The sequence below is a fragment of the Grus americana genome, chromosome 3 (assembly GCF_028858705.1).
Source record: "Grus americana isolate bGruAme1 chromosome 3, bGruAme1.mat, whole genome shotgun sequence".
In the NCBI taxonomy this organism is placed as follows: Eukaryota; Metazoa; Chordata; class Aves; order Gruiformes; family Gruidae; genus Grus; species Grus americana.
This window is the reverse complement of record NC_072854.1, coordinates 4,966,926-4,991,247: the sequence shown is the minus strand read 5'-3', so window position 1 is coordinate 4,991,247 and position 24,322 is coordinate 4,966,926. Positions and strand designations below refer to the sequence as shown.

Below are 24,322 nucleotides of genomic sequence, written 5' to 3'. Positions count from 1 at the left end.
ATTAACTACAACAACTAACCCACGTTGCTGATGGAACGAGCGGAGTGCACGCACACACATAAAGCGTGTGCACAAGCAGAGACTCCAGAGATAAGGTGAGATAAGGAGGGAAAATGAAAAAGAAAGGGAAAGATGGCGTTTCATATTTACCTCCAATTCTGTGCCATCGAGGTGCACCGCGATGCACTCCAGCAGGCTGCAGGATTTGCTCATCATCCCTCTTCGGGAGCTGCTCAGGGAGAGGAGGGAAGACTTTGTAATTTTATTTTGTGCCCTTTAGGTATGTAGCCTATTGATTATGAGAGAGAGACACAGCCATGGCCAAACACACAACAGAAGGAACCACTCGGTGTGTGTGCGCTCGTTTGAGTGTGGATTCAAGGAAAATGAAAGGAAAGATCTCACAGAAAATATTGTTCCGTCATATTTTTGGGAGATGTAATTTTCTCCTAAATCATATTCCATCTTGAATGTTTGCTGAGCAGAGAGAGAGACGGAGATAAGGGCTGGATCCGGATAAGCTCAGCTTCTCCGTGTGGCAAAGATAAAGTTAAAATAATAGGGAAGAAAATCATTGCTTTGCTGTAAAGATATTTTCTTTATCAGGGAAAAAAACCGTGACAACTCCCCAAATATGCAATAACCCGGACAAACCCAAACTCTAAATAATAATAATAAGAATAAAATACTAAAACCAAGAAACCCACAGGTCCTCCCTTTCTCTGAAACCCAGAATTTACCCCCAAACTGAACCTGTCCTAATTCTGCAATAAATTGTTCTTATGACACCTCTTCTCTTTGGGAGATGATTTTGCTGTGCCGACCGCAAATTCAGCGGTATTTTTTGTTTGTTTGGTGTTGTGGTTTTTTTTTTTTTTTTTTTTATATCCCACTTTCGTGCTGAGAAATGAAACCCAACATTTGCTCCGTCCTCTGTGCCCGTCTTTGTTCTCTCCCCTGCTAAAGGAGTTAATGCCATAATAACAGGTGTGCTCCTAAGCGGGCTGGAAAGAAAGAAAGGAAAGAAAGAAAGAAAAAAAAGGCTTTGAAAAGGAGATCGGAGACTTTTTCTAAGCAATCAATTTAATAGTTCATACTTTTGATAATGTATATTCCTGCTCTCCCCCCCCCCCCCCCCAATTGAGGATATGGAAGCAACCTCGGGAGCTGTAAATCTTTCTGGTTGTACCCTATACGATGTGGGTGTCGCGCTGCACTCCGAATTGCTCAGGCTTTAATTAAAAGTCCATAATGTAAACTATTCTATATAAAAAGTAAATGGCCCTTGAATTATTAAGATGTAGCAGGGTTAAACAAACAAACAAAAAAAAAAGGGGGGGGGGGAGGAGGAAAGGGGAGGGAGAATTTAAGTTGTCCTTAATCGTGTTCATTTATGTCATGCAATAGATCTTGCAGATGTTGCCAAATTGCCAGATTTTCAAAGGAAGAAATATAAAGCTTTATCGAATGCAAAAAAGTCTATGTGATATCCATGTTTTATAAGATAACAAAACCAGTATTGCAGCCCATATGCTTCACACCCCCCTTTTTTTTTTATTAGAAGACTATATAATTTGTAAGAATTTCATTTCCTTGTCGATTTGGGGGAATAATAATAACAATAATAAGAGTAAAAAAAAATAAATCCCTCCTCCCCTAGTGAATTAATATAAATGGAAATAACAGAAACTCCAGTTTGGAATGACATGATTTATGTACGCGATTCTTTAATATCCAGTCAATTTGAATAGTGATGTTTTTATATCCACAGTCAGTTGAAGATGCCAATAACAGCGGTATGAACTTATTGGACCAGTCTGTCATTAAAAAAGGTATGGATTATTCCAACAAGCTAGACAAACTTTTACTGTGTAGCAATATCTTCCTGATATATTTTTACTTTGGGGCAATTAATTTATCCGGGAAGCAGGCATACATGGCAGCAAGATGAACAGTTGATTGGATTGGCAGATAGAGTGAAGGGAAAAGGAAAGATATGTGAAAGTAAGAGTTGATATCATCCCCCCCTCCCCCGTCCTTCAAAGGGTTTAATTACACAAATGCTCTCAAATGAAGCACCCCTTGCTCAAATGCAGCTTCTACGGCTCCCGTCCTGTTCCCCCCCCCTCCAAGTCCTCGAAGGGGACCCCTTGGCTTTTAATGGGGGAAGGGGGTTGATTCCCCTTGGGGCTTAAATGTATTTCCCAGGCGAATCAAACGTGAAGGGGAGAGAAACAAATGCCTATGGAAAGGCAGCCCCGACCTCCTTCCCCTCTTCCTCCAAGAATCCCCCCTTCCCCATGCCCATTTTTAAAATCTTTCTACATATGCGCACATGATTTAGTGTAACTGCAGCATCACCCCATACTGTTAAAGGGAATGTGATATTAACAAATGTTTGCAGTCTCTTGTACAGCTGTAAGCAAAATAATTAACTAATTAAACTAATTAAATGTAATTACAATAACTCATTTTGGGCGTATTGCAGCTGCTTAATTTTTTTACATTTCTCTGACAGTCACTCGAAGATGCTTGGCGATTAGTGTTGTGTTATGCTGATAGACATTAAACAGATCACACACTGCAAATGTAGGGAAAGCTATCTTTAATTATCTAAGGAGTTTCTATTTCTAGATTCAATTTTAAGTACCAGAGATGAGGTTTAGAAATGCTGTCCCTTATGCTTACTATCAACAGCACTTATCTCCAGGACCTTATTATTTGTCAAATGCGCACAAATGCTTTAATAGAGATGATCTTCTAGAACGTAAAGCAAAATAACAGGGAGGGTGTTTATTTAAAATGTGTTCAAGGCAGCATGAGGTCCTTCCGTGTATTTATTTTTAATTTAAGTCCTCACGTACAGGCTATCTCTGACACGCACACACGATCAAGTTCTGGTTATTTGAGGGAGGACAGATGAAAACTTGAAGACCATTTGGCAGCATCATTTATGACCACCGGTTGAAAAGTGAAAGGTGTTTTTTGAGAAAGAGAAAATTACTTACCTTAAGAAAAAAAAAAAAAAGACAAAAAAGTTGTTTCGCCTGTTTAGTTAATTTTGAATGTTTAATAGGTTTCGTGCTCAGGGTCTGTAACCTGATGGCCTCTGGTTGTATTTTTCTCTCTTTTTTCTCACTCTCCTCCCCCTTCCTCCCCTCCCCACCCCCGCTTGACACCTCATACACGATGTTTTCTCTTGGGCGTATTTGATTAATTGGTCCTTGATTTGTGGTCGAGAGATTTCTTTCTAACGCTGTTCCGTGCTCGCATTTTCCTTTTGCAATCTGTTTTTTGTTGTTGTTGTTTGTTCTGTTTTGGGGTATTTTGTTGGGGTTTTTTTTTTCTTTTTTCTTTTTTTCAGAAGACTTTCTGTTGATCACCCAGTCCAGAAGACTTTTTTTACCCCCTCTCTCTCCCTCTGTCTGTCTCTCCCTTCTTTAGAGATTTAATGTGCATGCTGAGCGGTACAGTTAGATAGCGAGTAGCACTAAAATGTTAATAATTATATTTATTAGGTACAGATTTAGGTGCGCTTATTGTGTATGGGCATTGCAACGGCCCCAGATCGAGCAGCTGCCGCATGAAGAGACGCAGCTTCATATAGGTGGGATTACATGTGCCTATTTGCAGCCATAAGCAGAGATACTCTGAGTCTATCCATGATGAACAGGATACATATGCACTTTGGAAATCAGGTTACTAAAAAAGATCCCGAGATTCAGTCTGCAGCTGTTTTAAAGTCACTGTGACAGTATTTTCTTCCTTAGAGGTAATGCTGAGCTCTAAGAAACTTTCCAGGATAAAGGAATATTGTCAGCTCGGTTTCTTTTTGCACCAGTTTCCTGGGTGCGGAGGAAGAGAAATGGGTAATAAATAGGAGGTCACATTTGTGGCAGACAATATTTAATCAGGACGAGAGAAGGAGCAACACGAGGAGGGGTCAGCATCAATTTTTGCTTTGTTCCCTGCAGTTTGTAGCTGTGAGGACGTACTTTGAAGTAAGAATAAGTTATTTAAACTCTGTAAGTAGTTTTTGCAGGCGGATGGCATAGATGGACAGACAGACAGACAGGTATTGACTGATTTTTGTGCACTCCCCATGATACATATTTGCTAGACGAGGGTTAGAGGGGGTCTATTTCGCCAAAACTTAGTTTAGCGCCTAAAACGCTTGAATTCCAATGTAGTGGAAAAAGCATGAGGTGGACTTGAAGTCTAAACTTAATTATATCATCCAGACTGTAAGTGTCTGCTTCTTTATGGTCTTTGAGGCCTGCAGAGGGAATTATCTATCTATGCAAAAGCTTTGCCAAAAATATTAAGGAAATTATATAGGGATTCATACACGGCTATCGATTTATCTCGCGTATCGATCCCGCACAATAGATTACATATACACAGGCTCTTGTTATGTTTGCTATCTGAGCTTACTTGACATTTCTGAAGTAATTTAGTTAAGAGGAAATGAGTTGTTCCCAGTAGAGAGAGCAAACGAGTGGAGTGAAGGTAGCCAGCGTGATAAATGGCTCTTTCATTTGGAGATCTCCAGAGCTCGTTTAAGGCTAATTTTCTGTATTAGCCCCCTTTGAGCTATTAATGCAATAGGCAGGGACCGTGGCCCCTCGTCTCTTAGCTGCCCCATTAGAGCGAGCATTAAGCTACCAAGCCTGAACTCTACTGTGGTGGTGGTGGTGGCGGTGAAATAATGAAAGGTGCTTTTTAAACTCTCCTAATCTAAAGTGGCAGAGGGTGGTTAATACGATTTGAAGGGGGCTGGTCAATGAACAATCAATAAACTAATAATGAGAAGGATGCGGTACATTAACAGTCTAAAAATCCAACGAGACATTAAAAAATCATCGTTAACTCCTAGTTCCATTAAGATTTGGGTGCTGGAAGTGGGAGGGAGGGAGCCAGATAAATCGTAAAGATGATAATAATCACCACGAGCATTAATACCAGATTTAACTCGGCTTTAAGAGCTTTACTGGCTCCACATTTTGAGGCCTTTCCCTCGGTTTCTGCTGAAATGAAGGGAAGGTTTTCCGTGTGTCAGGAATAAAAAAGATCAGGTCCCCTTGTCAACTGCTCATCTGAAATCTGCTTGGCACCGTCTGTGGCGAAAGAAGTTGTCGTCTTGCAAAATCTTGTGTGGCCCGAGTCCCAAGTTAATTTTTTGTGACTCTGGGGCACGGTCAGTGACCTTAAAATTATTCTGATGTATTTATTTACTTTCAGCTGTTTCTGACGATCGTCTGCGCACTCACATCTGATTTAACACGAAAGGCCGTTTTAACCCTAACACCTTAATTCATTGTCTCCTTGCAAGCACCTCTATTGTTCATATTATTTGAAAGAAACGTATGAAAGGAGGTGTCTTAACATCTTTTTTAACTCTTAATAATACAACATAAGATTCCTCCCTACCCCTTCTTGAAGTATCCGGATAAATGATTAACTGAAAACCACTCTGGCCTCAGTTTCTCAGGTGATAGGTCTGGGAATCGGAGATGTTGCTTCGCTGCCGCTCAGTTTCGTGCTTTTTCCTGGATTACCCATTGAACCTTATGATCCCCTTTAATTGAATGCAAAACAATTTCGAGGGAATACATTTCACTTTGAAATTTAGTTCCGGCTTTCAGGGCAAAGGGACTAGCGATGGAGGAGTGGGAGGGAGGAAGAGGAGGAGACGAGAGGGACAGGAGGGATGGGGACATGAACACACACTGTATTTGTTCATTAAAATTAAAATAAGAATCAGGTCTTTTAGTGGCAAGAGGTAAGACGCTGTCCCCGGACTTTCTAGGGTTGCCTACTAAGTCAGACCAGATCTCTAGTAACAACGAAGTCCGGGTGTTATAATGGACAAAGAACTTTTTACTCATGTCAGACCCAGCAGGCAGATAAAAAGATTTGAAGGTAGCTTGATAGCTGATGAGTAACAAGCTTGTCCATAACGTTTGTTAGTAAGAAATAAAATAAATATTTCTTCTGATGGTTTGATTGACTATCATATTATTCGTCAGGGTTATCGCAAGGATATCCATAGCTTAGAGCCTCGTTATTCAGCTATTTTCAGGACATAATTCTATTTATTTATTTATTTATTTATTTTTAGTGTCGCTCGAATGCCCTTTTATTTCCATTTCCTCTTGTCCGTATGCGTTGGTGTGCCTTTTCACGCGTTTGTGGAGAGCAACCCAACAGAGAACCTCCGCCACCACGGGGGGAAAAAAAAAAAAAAGAAAAAGAAAAAAAAAAGAAAACCAACCTAAGACTTAATGTATGCACAGAAAATTGTAAACATGTAAAGAACTGAAAGCTTCACGCTGAGTTTCGCCATGCTCCATTTCCCCACCATTTCCTGCTGTCGTTTTAAAGCGATCTCACTCATCTAGAGATCCCGTTTGCAGGAACAGTATGCTTATAATTACTAACAAATCAAGCGGCTACTGTTGCTCTCCCGGTTTATTGATAAGCTGAAGAGAAATGGAAGGGGGAGAAATGACAAAGAGGTTGGAAGTAACCACAGGAAGAGAAAGAGAGAAAAAAAGATAGAAAAGGAGAAAGAAGTAGAGAAAAAAAAGAGAGGGAATGGAGAGAGGGAGAGAGAAATAAAGAAAATGAGAGAAGGCAGAGATTTTGGAAGGGGGAATTATGTATTTGTGAGTGCTCACATACACACAGCAAACAGAGTTTGGGAATGAAAAAAGAAATCGAATAGTTTCTGCTGGAGGTAACAAGAACTAAATGGGATAAAGTTAAAGCAGAAGTGGTGGGGACGCTGCATATATCTGTGTGTGTTGTTCTGTACTATTTCAGCAGTTATGGCAACCCCTAGCCAACTGGGAAAGTTGACATCGACTAAAAGTATACTCTGCATTACAGTTAATTTACATACATGCAGGGATTTGACACATGCAGTTGCACACACGGAGGTGTATATCTCTTCCTTCACTAAAACCTCCACGTTATATTATCTCTGGTAATGCCTGGGCTATATCTGAAAAGCTATAGCCATGATAAACATATAGATATGATATAGATAGAGATAATTCATTCCATGGCAAACACTTTTTTGAGGCAGCATTAGGTAATTTACAGAAGATATAGAGTCTAGATAGAATACATCTCTCTGAAGCTATGAAATCGCAATAGATATGCTTACACCGCCTGGCAAGCTTCTAAAATGGGTTTAGAGTTATTAGACTCCAAGTGATGGGGATGTTCATATGGTCCTTTTCGGGGAGGCAGTGGTAGGAACAAAAGCTGAGGAGCTCTCAGCACAGCTGGGAAGGGAGCCAGCCTGCTTCCCAAAAGCAATTTGCAAGGAAAAAAGTAGTGAGCACGTGAAAAATCCATATTTCAAAGGTTAACTAATGTAATGAGTGCTCCAAAAGGCCAAAGCGAGTGGGGTGAGGTATATTTAAGCATTGCACGGGTCCCTCTCTCTTTAGTGAGTTTGGACTAAGATCAGATGTTCGTGGAATTGCTGCCTCTTGTTTAATTTCTCAGTTCACTGGACAGTGACCTGATAAACTGGTCACTAAATATAGCCACTGTAAAGGTGTACTCGAACCACTGAGCCCATGTGGTTGTCCGAAGAAAAAAAATGCCAGTCATGAAAATCTGTCTGGTGGCACTGCTTTAATCTAGGTATTCTTTATTTTTTTTTTTTTTACTTTTTTTTTTCTTGATGCTTCATCGGAATGACGTTGCAGAACACCGTGCATAAAATAAGTGGTATATCTATGTATAATGGGGGGAAGAATTTTTTTTTTTTTCTTATCTGCCAGTACTAGCTCTGATACCCCAAACGAGTCCTTTCCTATAGAATCAATGGCAAAAAAATTTCCTGTTAATAGCAAGGAAAGCAGGAGCGGGCCTCTAACTCTTTTATAACTGTTTCTGTGCCGTTCTCAAACTATTTGAAACCGCCTTTATGAGCTGCATAAAGTGCCTAACTAAAAATAATAGAGAAATAGGAATCCATTTCACTTTCCGATTCCCTGAAGTAAAGCCACTCAAAATAATTTGTTTATACTGGAGACTATATACAAGGCATACGAAGCAATATGTATATCTAAAATCGACATGCCTTTTGGTTTTTAGCTGTTATAGAGCTTTTATTGTGGGGGTCTGGTCTGGCAGTAGGAAATGATCTGTAATAAAAACAGTGAAACACGGTTGTGTCTATTCCATACACCGAGGTTATAAAATTGGCAATTGCCCAGTAGTTAGCACTTGGTAATATATTAGGATACCCGATCTTATTGTTTAGCAGCTACAGACGACTTAAATATCCCCTCAACCCTAATGGTTTGATTCTCCAGATATGTTGCAAATAAACAGGGTTTTTATGACTTAACTGACATGTATTATAACTACCTAAATAGCTGGCATATGTGCATAATAGAACCCTATTATTTGCCGAATTGGTTTTGCAATTGATTGAGTGGAAATGGGAGCCTGTGAAGTAGTATCTGCTCCACGAGGGTGTGTAATCAATTAGTCTTCTCCTCTGAAACATGCCCGCTGGACTGGCAGGACTCTACCACCAGCATCCCGGCCCCCCCCCCCCCCCGCCCCAAATTTCGGAGTGTATTTTCTATAAGGAAACGCGTTTTGCCGCGATTCCGAGAGGAAGCAGCAGTAGCAGCTGTCAGCTCTTATTAACTCCTGCATAAAACATACCTTAAGTACGGTTTGTTATCAATTACTTGCAGAAATGAAACAACTGGGAAAATGCAGCGAGGCTCCCTATAAATTAAAGTGATTGGCTGATTGATTAGAGCACCTGCTGTAAATCATAACGGTTACACACAATTATGAGGGAGCTATTTAAGTTCATTTGTAAACAAAATTCATGTCACGGGGGAATTGCTCTCATTTTTACTTTAGCCACTTTGTTGTTGTTGTTGATCTGAGTCTGTCTGGTTGCTATTATAGGAATTAGTTCGTTATAATCCCCTTAGTTACTCTTAAAATATCCTCACTTGTTTCTCAGAGAAAAGAAATATTTCGCTTCATCGAGGGCAGAATAACATGTTTTTATTTTGTTTAGGTTTGCTTTGTTGTTTTGTTTTTATTTCCCCCCTCTTTTTCCCCTCCCCCCTGCCCCCAACTTCCTTTAAATATGTATTACAGTAACTAGATCAGCTTTATTTAGGGGCGAGAGAGTTCCCACTACTTCACGGACAGCACAATATGATCAAAGTGGAGAACATCATGGTTAGACCAGATTTTTTTTTTTTTCTGATGTTCATTTTTCTGAAGGAAAAGACTCATTTTATTTCATAAACCAGACTTAATAAAAACACAAAGCAATAACAGAGCTGTCTTCTGCTTGCTGTATCCTCCAGCCTTGATACTTATTTAAGACAGCAACTCCCTTCGTCTAGTGAATTTATTCCTGGCTCAGCTTAGCAGTGATGGAAACATTAGCAAAAAAAAGTAAAATTTCCTTTTTTTTCCCTCCAGAAAGGCGCTGTCCGTTGTACAAAAGGCATCGGGGGGCTCTGGGTGAGACACAGGCTCAAACCCGAAAGTTGCCAGGTGCTTGCCAATACGTATTTTATTTCCCAATGATCAAACCCTGCATAGAGGCTGTACTGCACCACCCGTCTCTCCATCCATCATTCATGGAGCAGTTTCCTAGAGGTTGGGGGAGCAGCACCCTTTAGGTTGCTGGAGGTAGCCAAAGATTCAAAATTCCCTTTCATTTTGCTGTTCTGTGCATGTCAGAGAGACTGTGGTTATCCTGTACTCCTTCACGGCGTGATGGTTTCTCTCTCCCTTCTTCCCCTTGTCTTTCTCCAGTTCCGGTTCCTCCAAAATCTGTTACTTCTTTGATGATGAATAAAGATGGCTTCCTGGGTGGAATTTCAGTCAATACCGGAGAGGTGTTTTGCTCTGTACCTGGCCGCTTGTCTTTGCTTAGTTCAACTTCAAAGTATAAAGTAACTGTGGGAGAAGTTCAAAGACGCCTTTCTCCTCCAGAGTGTCTGAATGCATCCCTCCTAGGAGGAGTACTTAGAAGGTAAGAGGCTGGGGCAAGTGCATGAACATGCCCGTGTGTGGGCATCCATGCATGCACCAGAAATATTTGGTCAATGGTAAACATGATTGCAAATATTCATTGATCTTAGTGTCATACCATGTGCGTGTAACGTTCAGGGTAAGGTGAAAATAGGCTCTATTCAGACATTGAGATGAATGTGTGCAGACTAGAGAAAGATTTGGCCTTGTGCAGTTTCTATCAAAGAATCCCAAAATGAAGGAACTGAGAGAAGAAGTTTTTTCACTCTTGTACATGCACACGCTTTGTATCTTTTCTCCTCCTCCTCACACTTCTTAGCACACGGACGAAATAAAATGCCATGATGAGCATGTGGCAGTTAGATGTTGCAGGATGAACCTGATGTATTTCAGGACCTGATGTATTTCCAGGGATTTGCTAGAGAAGTTCGTAAGGCAATTAACATGGTGCCACAAAGGACATTATTGAAATTGGTGGGGGATTAATAGGTAACTTATAAGGTAGGTAAGTGCCTGACTAAAGAAAGGCCATCAACAGGTAGCTTTGAAAGCCAAAAACTTAGCGCTTGGTGTAGAGAAGGTTGCTAGAGGAATTACTCACAGTTGGTCTTGAGGCTTTTGCTGTTTAACATTTGTGCAAATCACCCGCTAAAGTCCTGGTAGATTTTGCTGAAGACCTCCAAATAGTTGGCATTATTGATACTGAGGAAAAAGAGAAGCATAACCTCGAGGCCTGGTTGCCACTCCATCATATCAAGCAGGAAATCATGCATTTAGGTACCAGCAACAAGAATTTAAGTCTTTCCATCAGATGACCTCAGAGCTAACAGGAGAAAGGCCTTTATCTTCTTGACAGTGACTGAAGGACTGTGAATTGTCATTATGACTTGTTTGTAAGAAGAGTGAGCTAAGGCTCTCTCTCTGGCCAGAACAGGGAAGAAGTCATCCTTTGGTATGAGGTACCAGTTCACTCAAGCCAATGGAAAGCTGAGGGGGGCTGACTTCATTTTCTACATGTGAGGTATATGCCAGACTGGAAGATAAAGCGTAACTTTGAGACAGAAACAAATTCAATGAATTTGGCCCTGAATAAATTTCAAATCATGTTTAAAAGTTGCTAATTTTAGAGGAGGAAATACCTTGCCAACTCCTGTAGCAGCGACTGAGCAACATTGACTCTAAGGTGTTTTAAAATTAAGTTGCTGTTTGGTGGTTGTGTTTTGGTGTGGGTTTTTTTTTTTTTTTCCCCTTTCCCATGCAAAAAATTCTGTGATGATGTCAGGGGCTCTAGCTCCACGTCTGGAGAGGAGGGGAAAAGTTCTGCTACATGTAGTCAGTCACCCAAAAATACACGTGAGAATTAGGGTCTCCTAAAATAGATGCTGTTCCACGTGAATGTCTGTGATCAATGTTCAGCTGTGATCCTTGCCAGTGAGAGCAGCAGAGATTTTTACTTGCAGATGCTAACCTGCCTGCTCATTCTGTACAACTGCAAATGTAGCAGGGAGAACATCTGAGAGATGCACTGTAGAAAATATAATTATCAAGGTAAAGAAACATCATTATTGAACTTCAGTGGATTTCTGGAGACGGCCCAAGCCATAATCAGCGGCTGCTGCTGACTTCAGTTCCTATCTTGAATCTAAATTTTAGACAAGCTTTTGGTTCAGAGCAGATGAAATATAGAAAGCTGCACTCTTGCGGTTGTGCCAGCTAGCCCTATTGACTTGATATAAAATAGTGGGAAGCCAGTCTGGCTTCTCTGTCGTTTCTGGCTTCCTTTTGCTAAGTGTGGCTGCTAATTCTTAAACAAATTTTCAGTCAGAACTAAGAGATATTTGGGATAGAGTCTGATCTATCTAGGTGCCAAAACTCTCACTGATTTCGCAGGTGGCAAGATTTCATCCCTGGGGGGTTTACATATGTATAGGCGTCCGAACAATAGCTCCGTATTTCCCCCCACCTATAGCTCACTCATCCTTTTATTGTCCTTATCAGTAACCTCCGACAGATATTCAAATCTTCCTTCAGGCAATCAGTTCCCTCTATATAACGCACCCTGCCTTCAGGTGAGCTCTTCCTCTCAGCATCGCCTTGCCGCACAAGAACACGCTCACACACACGCACGAAATGGTTCCTGAAGTTTCATAGATATTTTCCTCTTTTTCTATTTATCCACAGGCACACACGTTACCCATTCGAGTCTTTCAGTTTTGCTTCTTTTTTTTTTCTTTTTTTTTTTCTTTTTTTTTCTTTTTTCCCCCCTTCTCATTCTTTTTCCCATTCTGGCTCTTTCCTGAAATAATTGAGGATTTAATTTTCCTTTCTTTAATTCTACCTTTCTGCCCATCTCCTCACTCCATCTTAATACGAGTTAGTGTCATACAGCAGGAACCCATTTGCTCTCTAGATCAGAAATCTGTACATTAATTATTGCTATCTGACATTATTTGATTTCCCTGGATAAAACGGGGAGAAAAGTGGGTTCATCCTCACTCCCACCCCTGGGAGAAATTAAGCAAATTTCAGCAAAACCGAGCAGAAATCAACACATCCAAAGTCTTTAACGTCGAGTGAAACACTCCCAGGCTCTACTGATTGCACAGACTAAACGTTTCTTCCAGGAACACTGCGGGGTTAATCACGATGTTAATTTCTTTGCAATTCTAGAGCCAAATCGAAAAACGGGGGGAGATCTTTGCGAGAAAGGCTAGAAAAAATCGGTTTGAATTTACCAGCCGGCAGGCGTAAGGCCGCAAATGTCACTTTACTCACCTCCCTGGTGGAAGGTAAGCCGAGGGTCGCAGCTCCCTTCACACCCCTGCCTGCTCTGAACTCGGGTCTGACATTTTATCAACCAATCCCCCCCCTCAAATAAAAAAAAAAAAAAAAAAGAAACAAACAAAATCTTTCGGGATCAGGTGGGAAAAACTTGCAGAGGTGAAATTCAGGGCGGGTTAGCACGAACACCGGCACGGTTATGGATCCCATCCCCAAAAATGAAGTCACTGGTCGGAGGGTCATTGATTCCTCTGGATGGCACGAATGTGTGCGTGTATATGTGTGTGTGTGTGTGTATTTGTGGGTGATTCTGCAGGGCAGTCCCATTCCTCATTACTATTAGTTGCCAGCCTGTGCTCTCCAACTCCACCTCTACTCCATCCTCCCGCTAATTCGCTCCTCCCGAACTTATTGACGGCCACTACAGGACGCTCAATGAGGAAAAATAATACAGAATTTATTTTTTAAAAAAATCGGAGCAATTTAAGAGTCGCAGAGCGCGGTTTACATTAAGGTGGCTGGAACTGAACAAAGAGACAAGCTCTTCCTGAGGAAGGAGAGAGGGAAGGGGAGACCGAAGTTTCACCTCATTTCAAGTCAACTAAATGTCATTTTGGCGTTCGGGGCGTTTCTTTCATTTATTGATACTGTATTGAAAAGTAAAATTCAGAGCCACTAATATGTTTAGGATATGTGTGTGTTTACGCTAAGAGAAGCTGGACCTTCTCCAAAAAACATAACCGGAATAGTATGGATGCAATTATGAATTATATGTATCTACATTACCCATACATACCGAGAGGCGTATAAATAATCCACTTATCTCTTCGGCATATAAGCATGCATAAACATTTGTGCTAGATATTAACTTTTCAACTCTTTTGATTGAGTTATGTGAGCGATAAGACCTTACCGCACGAAGAGCTGAAGGCAGGCTCGCAAAAAGACGGGGGCTGACAGAAACGAGCTCTCCCTGGTACCCCCATATGGGTTATGCCGAGTGTGCAAAACGCAGGGTAGGTTACGGATATAGGGTCGCTCTGTAGGACACGTGAAACATTTCGGGTGTGACAGCTGCCCTTTCACACCGGGGTTAGCGCAGCTTCACCCCCGCTGCGTGCGTGAAAACCTGCGCACCCTGCTCACAGCAGAATCAGCCCCTCCCCGAAGCTGGCTTGAGGTTCAAAAGCCTGTGCGGTTGTATAGTGATGCTAAAAACTACGTAGAGTGTGCAGTAAGGTGTACATTACCCTCCTCTCCCCTGATTTCCTTACAAATCAACAGTTTACCGAGAGAGAGCTCCCTCCTTTTGGAAGAAGCTGCACCTGCTGGAGATTTATCTTCTTTTCTGCCACCAGCCAGGCTTTAGCCTTGCTGCTGTGGTATCGCCCAGAACAGAAACGCTCCAGCCAGCCCCGGCCAGGATTACCCGAGCGGTGCCCGGGGGGACCCTGCCCGGCGCGGGGTGACCGCGGCGGGAACTCCCCGGGCTCCGCCGGGTGCCCTCGCTTTCATTAAGCGGTTTGGTGATTAACGAGAAGCCTTAGAAAGGAGAAGATGACGTTGGAAAGCAACTCTTGATCGTTAAAAATAATGTGGTCCTGGAGTTATTAGACATATCTGGTTTGCGTGTTGGAAATCTTCCCCCTGGTCCCTCAGGCGGTGCTTTAAAGGGTTTAATGCTTTATTCTAGAGGGGCTGAGCTATAATCTGGTGGAATCCCCCTAGAGTCTGAGGGTGGGTTTTTTCCCCCCTCTTTTCCTCCTTTCTGCAGCTACTGTCTTCTTCTTGTGGCATGAAGTAGGAGTTGGATGGCACGAACCTCTGGAGGCAAGAAACCTGAAACCAGGCAGGCAGGAAAAGTGACAATTAGAATTAGAGTTAGAATAATTATTATTTTTCACAGAAAAGGTTGCCATTAGTTGCTATCCTTCCACCGGGCAGAGAGGAGTTCCTATTGTATGATGGTCGGTTAGAATGCAGATTAATAATTACCATCGGACGAAATGCAGTTATCTCCATCATTTTACAAATGTGGCGATAATTGTGACAACGATGCAAGTGCTCTGTGTGTGTGTATAAACGAATCTGTATGTAATATCCTACAAAGAATTGACATTAATGTTAACGCTATGTCCACATCTGTAAAATTTTGGACGGTGATCTGGTATATTGAAACAGGAGTGGTTTCTCTGCTGCAAGGAAAGTTTGGATCCTTCTGTCTTTTGGGATTTAAGTTTCCCCCTGTTTGTTTTGGTTTTTGGTGGGTTGGTTTTTTTTTTTTTTTTGGCCCAGTTCATTTGAAAGCGTGTGTGTGTGTGTATGTATGTGTGCACTTCTCCCACAGTTCTGCACCATCAGCTGCATGGGTACGTACCATCACAAGCGCATTGTAGCAAAGACAAATTACATCAGCTCAAACTCTGTCCCATCAACTTACTTCTGCCCTTCGAAACAGGGCTTGTGGAGGGAAAACATATACCTGAGGCTTGTCCCTAAGGTGCAAGGGATGTTCTAAGGTTTCTAAACACGGCCCGAACGAGCTGGTATCTCCCAGAGGGAGCGGTGGGCAGCAGCCCGGTGCCGCACGGTGCCTCGGTAGATCGGAGCCAGCCCAGCCCGGGGCCGGCCGTGCCCGGAGGTGTTAATGCCCCTTCTCGTTCCCTCCAGGTGAGGCCGTTCATTTAGCTCGGGATTTTGGGTACATCTGCGAAACGGAGTTCCCAGCCAAAGCTGTTTCTGAGTACCTGAACAGACAGCACACGGACCCCAGCGACCTCCACTCCAGGAAAAACATGCTGCTTGCTACAAAGTGAGTGCGAAGTTGACTACCCCCTTTCCGCCTTCCCCCGAGAAAATCCCCCTCCCCTCCTTAAACCCTTCCTCTGAGCTCGTTTTGAAAGCAGACGGAACTTCCAGTCCCTAAATGACAACGGCCCCGTGGGGAGGAAGGATGCTCTCATCGCCCTGTGGTGGACCCTATAGCCTCTGCAGTGGGGTTTCTGCCAACACACGCTGTCCCTATAGAGGATGTAGGCGACTGTCCCCCAGCTACTGTACATCGTTTCCAAGCCACCCCCAGTTAAAAAATCTTTATGGAAAGGGGCCCAAAAATCTATATTTTGCTTCCACAGCATGTCTGTCTGTCCCTCCTGCTGCTCACACACACCTGTTTGCTACCAAATTGCAATATCTTTCCCATACGGTTTAATAATAATAATTAAAAAAAAAAAAGTAGAAAGAAACCCCACCATCACGTACTGCTAATGATCCTCGGTTTGGTCCCCCAACCTATCTCTCTGCCTTGGGACTTTCTCGGTGGATGCGCTGTATGGGATGATTTACACCTGGCTGTGCCTCCCAGGTTACTAACTGGGTGCTTCACAGTTTGCTCAGGTCCTTGTTGGTGGGTGCTGTGTGTCTCCACACATCTCTGTCTATCCGTGGGAAGGGGAAAAAAAAAAAAAAGAAAGAAAAAGAAAAATATACTAGCCCAAACAGCTCTCATTTATTTCATGCTCTGGGACGTGGCTTGCCTCCGATGACAGTGTAATTTAAAGAAATATATGGAGGGTTGAAAAATCATTTGCTCAAATTTGTCCAGATGTTTTTTAGACGTGATTGGAATTTGATTGCCCTTTTCCGCAGGGTCAGAAGATATTAATGTCCCAGAACTTTAATTGCTCACAGACCCTGCTTTGCTCTTTGAAGATGTAAAATGTTGGACTCATTACTGTTTGTTCTCCAAATTCAAAGTTTCCTCTCTTGCACTTTCTTAATGGATAATACACATAGAAGTAGACCTTTATCTTTCTCCACCCTCTGAAACCTTTAACCCACCGGGAATTTCAGAGAATTTCAGAGGATGAGAGCTGAACGCCTTTTTTAAGGGCTTCTTTTTTTTCTTTCTTTTTTCCTTTTTTTTTTTTTTTTTTTAAATTCTGGCCTTTTTTTTCTCCAGTCCCTGGGTAGGCATCAGTCTCAAAGAAACTATTCCTTTGGGAACCCCACCAGCCCCCAGGGTTTCTACGTTGCCCAGGCACCTGTTGACTTGAAGGCCTTTTGGACCAGAGCAATGCAAAACAAGAAAGTGTGTGGGGGGAATTAATTATGAAAATCAAATCTGATTTTTCAAAGCGTGGGCAAAGAAACAAGAGCCAGATGTCAACTCTGATGTGTTAATTGGGATGCCACCTCCCAAAATAAAGTAAGAAACGCCAGCTTTGCTTCTCATGCAATGAATAAGCCAGCATGGAGTTCCAAAGTCCTGATTTTTCTCAACAAGGTGGCCCAGCCTGAGCAGTCTCAGAGGAGGCTCCATTTTGGCCCTTCCCTTCATCATGTCCCCGTGCCACCCAGTAGCTCTCAGTGCAGGGTTGTGCTTTCCTCCAGGAACAGCATTAGTGGGAGCTGCTTTGAGCCAGGGTCAGGCTTCCAAGATGACGGGTGGTTGGCAGACCCGTGGTGCATCTCCCTTTCAGCCTGGTTATTTCCAGAGCCACCAAGCAGGGCTGGGTTTTCAAAGTGCTTCAGAAGCATCCGTGTGGCTGCTGGAGAGATTTCTATCTCCAGACCCGGGTTATCCTGCAACTGCAGGAGAGAAACCTCTCTCCTGAAGAACATCATCCTGAGCAGGGAGCTGCTGGCTCACCGTGACCAGTCCCCAAGCACTCTTGGGGGAAAGGAAGGTGGCAAAAAAGTCCCATCCTGGGGCTTGGGATCAGCTTTGGCCTGAACCTGCCCCTTCCTTCAACCTTGGTTGTCTCAGAGAAACGTGGGATGAGCCTAACCACCGCTTTTGTGTCTCTCTCTTCCTCTCTTTGCCTTTCTCTCTTCCGTGCAGGCAACTTTGTAAAGAATTTACAGATCTCTTGGCCCAGGACAGGACACCCATTGGAAACAGCCGGCCCACCCCTATTTTGGAACCGGGCATTCAGAGCTGCTTGACTCACTTCAGCCTCATCACTCACGGCTTTGGGGCCCCCGCTATCTGCGCTGCCCTCACGGCCCTTCAAAACTACCTGACTGAAGCTCTCAAAGGCATGGACAAGATGTTCTTGAACAACAACACTGCTAACAGGCACACATCTGGCGAAGGACCAGGTAGTAAAACTGGAGACAAGGAAGAGAAACACAGAAAATGAGAGAAAGAGAGAGAGAGAGAGAGAGAGGAAAAAAAAAATAAAAAAGGAAAAGAAAAAAGTTAAATAAATAAATAAAAGGAGAAAAGAGAGAGCTAATCTTTTAAAACAAAACCGTCTTAATTTTAGCTTTAAAAATACTGGATTGGGCTTTGGAAGAATTCTATTAGGTAGGACAAAAATCATAATAATAATAAAAATTAATAATAATGAAAGAAAGACAATAATTTAAGATCAGAGGAGCACAATGGCGCAAGACCAGTGGTTCAGAGTCTCTTGCCAGGAACATGTGAAGACAACCACCAGGATTTTTTTCCCACTTCTGTTCTTTCACATTTTTTAAATAATGATTTGGGGGGGAGGGGAATATAATAATAATTAAGAATAATAATAATAAAAGAAAGAAATGAATAACTTATTGGAAGAAATCGGAGAAACATTTTTGGTGTCAGTGCTTTGATTTCTTGAGCTGCACGGTCTGTCTTGCTGTTATTTTTAGTTTATTCTTTTTATTTTTTTTTTTTTTTGAATGACGTCCTGTCTCCACCCTTGCTAAACTGATCTTCCAGAGCGTTCCTTTCTGAGCAGCCCCATCACCTCATTACCCCCCCACCCCCAACTCTTCCCATCTCATCCCACCACCCTGGTTCTGTCTAGACTAGGAAAGGAGGGGAGGCGAGCGCACAGACCTCTCACCGATTCATCGACACCAGCCAGTTTGAGCTGCATTCACGGCAGCGTCTTAACGTTAGGTGCCATTAGATGGGAAATTCCAAGTCGCCGTAGCTCAGTTGAATTAGCTAACTCTATTTTTTAAGACCTTTTTTTGTTTTTCCTGGTCTAGACAGACTCTCTGTTTAGATTACCAGCGTTTACAGGTGTGTATGTGCGTGTGTGTGCCTATGTGTGTGCATACGCGTATGCGCACACATAACTTGATAGGGGGGTGTGTGTATCCTGTGTATGTTTGTATATATATATGTATATATATGAATATATACATATGTATATTTAATATGTGTGTATAGCCACACATATTCATGCATGCAAACATACCTTTGTAATTTAGTACTTGCCTTTGATGGTAAAATGCCTTGTCTATAATGGGTTGCAAAATTCGAAAGTAAGGTCTGGTAAAATGTCAGCGCTATCTGATTTCTTAATTTTCTGAGATCTCCTCTTTTTCTCAAGGGAGTTTTATATTCCTAACTATGCCAACGTTTCAGTCCTTAATTTCCTTGAGTAGTGTGTGTGAGAGATATCTCCCCCCATTTTTAAAGAACTGTTAACAACAACAAAAAATGAGTGATATGAGTATGTAATTCTTTCTCAGGAGTATGCACTATTTTATTTTCTTCTGTTTCCTAAAGCTTTGCCCGCTTGGCTTATGAGCTTCTTCAAAGAGGACTAGAGATCCCTACACAATATATCAGGTACAGAGAAAAAAAATCCACAATTCTGATATTCTGATACTTTTTTCTTTTTTTTTTTTTTTTGCTTTTTCAAATCAAAGCCAGTTGTTTCCGAATTCTGTAGGTGCACTTCTTTAAAGAAGCTCAAAGGGAATAATTTGAATGAGAGAAAAAAATAGAAGTTGAAATCGAGGTGTAATATCGCAAAGAAAATAAGAGCTGTGTTGAATGTTACCACACTTGCTTGGCACTAGGCTTTTGTACCCAGGGAGGAAAGGGTTGCCATGTGAGCTGGCTCCTCGTGATGGGAGTGGGGAGGGCTTGCCAGGGAATATCCTGATTTCTAAGCTCAGTCTGAGGAAATCTGTTTCTCTTAGAAAGCTTTTTTTTTTTTTTTTTTAAAAAAAAGTCTTGTGACTCTTGCTTTAGAACAAGTCGGTGTGGTAGGGGGAAAAAAACTTCTTAACTCCAATGTTTTTCTCGGTGGTTTGGTGTGTGACAGGATGTCTTTTGCATATGATTTGGGGGGGGTGTGGAGGGGAAGTCTGATTTCTTTCCTTTTTTTTTTTTTATTTTCCCCACATACATTTCTTTGTCTTCTGTGGTAAAAATAATGCTGAAGTGTAAGGATATGAATTTCTGTTTGGATTCTGCCGTATTGGGTAATTGCATGGGTTTCTCAGTGGGGTAGGTTTCGTGCACTAACACATCTTTTTGCTTATGTCAGAACAGTTACTGGGTGTGGGTAAATATCCTGGAGTGACTGGCAAAAACTCCAGTGGGGTCAGTCTCCATCCCCCCCAGGATCCCTGTTAAAGCAGCAGCACTCAATCCCCCCCCAAGCAGGCACACCTGAACGCAGAACGAGGAGGGAGAGAGAGACAAAAGAGAAGCCTTAGCCTTGGTTTAGTTTCTAGATACCTTCCAAAGCGGATGGTGGGGGAGAACTAATTCAGCGATACTCTCCACATCCCCCAACAAAATTTTTCTTAAAAGAAAAAAGCAAATGAGCCTCTTGTCACCCTTAGTGTCCTTAGCTATCTGGGAAATTGTTACAGCTGAGGGCCTGCTCTGCTTTTCAAATCTTTGTGCAGCAAGCAAAGGTCTCGGCTCTTGTCCCCTACCTGTGAGTTGGACAGGTGTGTGGCAATAGAAACCCAGGAATCATCCAGCCCCAAGGAGCACTGACCCCTCTGGAGCTGCTCCTCGGTCGTGTACCTCTGGTTCTTCTGGGACAGAGAACCGTGGGGAATCTCACGTGAGAAAAAGGGGAAACTGAGAAAGACAGCCTTCTCCATGGGCTGCTGGGGCGAGTTGGAGGTAGTCTTTGACCTCAGCAGGTCCCTGGCAGCAGGTTTGGCAATTGGCACGCCCCTGCAGATGTCACCAGAGGAGGTGTGCATCCCTAGGTGATGTAGATCTCATGGATCCCCCATTAGTAGGTTGGGGACCCTCGGATTGAAGAGCAGCCCCCAGACAGCCGCTGGTCCTCCAAAGCCCACCCCTTGCCAACGACCCCCACTTTCAGCAGGCTCTGGGGAAGGACAATCCAAGCTCCAGTGCAGGGCATGTCCCAGCAGTGATATGCGGGAAAGGGAAGAAGTACGTGTGTGTGTATCTGGGGAGGAATGAATGGCACCACCTGAAAGCACATCTCCCTTCTTTGCCTGATGATAATATTCTGTTTATTGAAGCAGAGCACAAAGCGTTGAACATTGCTTTGCCTGCCCTCTGCAAAAAGCCTTTGTGAGGAGCCCATGGGCCAGCCCTCCAGCATCACCCAGCCCAGTGGGGTTCCTGGGTGTGAGGAGACCCCAAATTAGCTCTCAGTCTTCCACCTCCCCAGCTGCACACGTAGGGATGTGGGGACCTGCTCCCTGCCACCCCAGAGCTTCCAGCTGAAGGCTTTGGTGGAGGTGGGTGTTGGGGATGGTCCTTCCTTGTCTTTGGGGGGGATCTTGAGGATGCTCCTTTTAACTGTGGAAGACAGTATCCCACCATCACTGTGAGTTAATGAGGAGAGGGAACCACTTGCAACTTCTTGGAGAAAGACCTGCACACACAGGTGCACATGCACACGCATGTGTGAGGGCCTGATCCTGCTGCTGCTGAAATCTCCCCTAGGCACAGGTTTGGTGACCTGGACTGGGACCTAAACCTTGAGAAGGTTGAGGGAAGGATTTCAGTTGACTCCTGGCAACTTTGGATCTGCCCCTCGTGCCTTCTACCTGGAAGAGACAGACTGCAAGTGCCAGGTTGTGCTTTGCTCAGGTGAAATAAAGCCAAATGTAAAATTCCCATTGATTTCAGTGGGATGCCCCTCAATTGCTCCCCAAAGTACGGAGGCAAAATCCACGAGGTTTCTGATTTAAATGCAAACAGGGAGAAAAAGTGGCATAGGAGTATATCCATCTCTGTTCTTCCCCCTAGCCTAGTGCTGGTACCAGAGGGAACAATCCATTGCTCCGTGGCTCCTATCGGTGCTGAGGACTGAGGTTCCCCCAAAAATTAAACTCAGCCTCCCGCTGGAAAACATTTTCCTGCTCCCCTGCACTTTCCCAGCCCGACTACTTGTGTTGGCGGGGCACCTCAGACGTTTATCTGATAATTGAGTTATTAAAAGATTTGGTTTCCTCGGGATCATAAATCAATAAACAGGAGGATTAACACGGCAGCTTTGCTTTTTAACTCAAGGGAAAAGTTTGAGGAGAGACCGTGAAAAGTTTGTTTTCAAACCAAACAGGTGGGTTGCTGTAAATTTTATTTCATTCTTAATCCCACTTTTTTTTTTTTAATAACAATTCTCTATTCTCCATTGAAAGATCTTGTTAGATCTTTGTTTTCCTACGCTCCCTGACTTTTTTTTTTTCTTTGTTCTTTTTTTCCCCGTGTTGTTATTCACACAAGGTGTGAAGGAAACAAGAAGCCAATTTTCTGGGAATCCTTTTACAACCCGATGATTTCTTTAAAATCGGGTCATGTCTTGTCCCACCTAATAGAAATTCTCTGTGAGAAGCTGTTTCAAGTCCCTTTGCATCCCAGACCAATCTCCCCCAAAATCCCCAAATTTGCATTTGGGGCTGGGAGGCAGGGGGTGTGTGGGGGGGTGTGAGGATGGTTTTAAGACCTTTAGCTGTGCCCAAAGGGCTTATTCCCTTCCCCTGCTCATCTCTTTCTGACCGGTTTATCACGCAGACCTGTTTTAATACGTTTCTCGGAGAATTTGGTGCTCGTTTCAGCTGCCGTAAGCATTGCCAGATCGATCCGGCCAAACTCCCCCTCCCCTCCGGCTTCCCTGGGTGAGAGAGACCGTAGGCTTTTTACAAATAGTATATTTTCTTATACAAAGGGAAAAAGTAAAAGAAAATATCCCCAAAACACACTGGCAAACGCCTGAACATTTCGAGAGAGACGAAACATTGTGTGCCAGCGAGAAATAAAGGAAAAAAAAAAAACCAACAAACCCCAAACAAATGCAAAGCTCTGAAAAAAAAAAACGAATGAGAAACTGGAAAGATGAAAGAAAAAGAAAATAAAAATTCTCCTTTTATGCCCCAGACGATCCCTTTCACCTCCTCTTCTTGAAAAATCTGACCATGCATTGAGAAATATCAGTTTATCGACTCTTCCTGAGAAGACATGCGGAGAGGCATTCAGTATTGAGTTTGTATATATTTATTTATGCTTAATTTAACGGGAATGTGTAAATATGGCGAGCAAGTAGTTTTTGGGTTATTTATCTGTGAATCTATACCTCTGTGAACGGGTGGGGGAATTTAAAAACAAAAAGTAAAAAAAAAAACCAAACAAAAAAGAAAAAAACAAAACCAACAAAAAAAAATCCCGCTTGACTAGATAGTATCCTATCTGAATCTTTTCTGTTCTTTATAGACAAGCTGTTATGGTAATGGGTAGAAATTGGTTTCTTGTCCAGTGATGACCTGATTTACATAAATAATAAGAATAAGAATAAAAAAAAAAGAGATTGTTGTGTTTTGTTGTATTTTCCTCTTCAGTTTTTTTGAATGTTGGTGCTGCTTCGATTCTGCAGACGGATTTACTTATAACGCCAAGAAGTCTTTATTTTCCCAATCTAGGCTTTGGGGAAATTCAGGACATGTCTCTACATTAAAAAAAAAAAAAAGAAAAAAAAAGACAATAAATATTGCTTCTCAGAAATGTTGGTATTTTATTTCTGTCTGACTCAAAAGTGTCCATATTTTTACCACTCTTACCTCTTCATTCTAAGCAGACCTGTAATAAACCTCATGTCATATTAACGTGAGCTTTCGTTTCATTTTGCTTTTACCAGCTGAATTAGGAGTAAACCTTCTTTTTCTTTTGAAAGTATTACCCATTAAAAGAAAATATTATGTAAGCCTGCAATATCAGGAAACTTTTTTTTTCCCCACTGCTGTGTTAATCTTACTGTACGTTTCACTTACATATACGTGGATGTGAGTGTGTATATGTGTGTGTGTGTATATATATATACACACTCTTACGTACAGATCGGGAGTGATGTTCGTATTCACAACGCGGGATTATTTTCTACCTTTAGGTCTACAGTTGCAGCACCAGTAATTAGCAAAAGGAAATATGCAAACCAAAACAACTTCTTCCTCCACCTCACCTCCCCCCCCCCTTCCCCTCAGATCCCAAATCCTCTTTATTTAGATTTGTAACCGACACCCATGAAGAAGAGGTGAGGGGGGATCCGGATCCCCGGGGCTAACCCGGAGCCACTCCGGAGTGACTCGGGGTTTACCCTGCGGTTGGGTGAAGGAGGAGGGGGGGGCAGATTAAGGCCTCAGGATTTTTTTTTTTTTCCCCCCGAATTATCATAGAAAGCACCATTTTTTTGCTTGTAAATCAGAGACTGGAAAGGACTGTCAATTTAACCCTCCGCACAGTCACCCTGAAAACAAACACACACGTGTGCTCAAA

At 42.6% G+C, this 24,322-nt stretch overlaps 1 protein-coding gene across 3 annotated transcripts in view; it reads left to right on the top strand.

The window, feature by feature from the left end:
• The window catches only part of TFAP2B (transcription factor AP-2 beta), a 32,252-nt gene extending 8,773 nt beyond the window's left edge, over positions 1-23,479 (top strand). Inside the window, exons 3-9 of one of the 3 annotated variants that reach the window (XM_054822428.1) lie at positions 1,772-1,832; positions 9,823-10,042; positions 12,712-12,830; positions 15,493-15,634; positions 17,666-17,925; positions 19,334-19,396; positions 19,998-22,433. In XM_054822428.1, coding sequence (XP_054678403.1) covers positions 1,772-1,832; positions 9,823-10,042; positions 12,712-12,830; positions 15,493-15,634; positions 17,666-17,925; positions 19,334-19,374 — 843 coding nt within the window. In that variant the 3' untranslated portion in view covers positions 19,375-19,396; positions 19,998-22,433. The other 2 variants (XM_054822427.1, XM_054822430.1) reach the window with 2 other exon arrangements.
• The last annotated feature ends 843 nt before the right edge of the window (positions 23,480-24,322 follow it).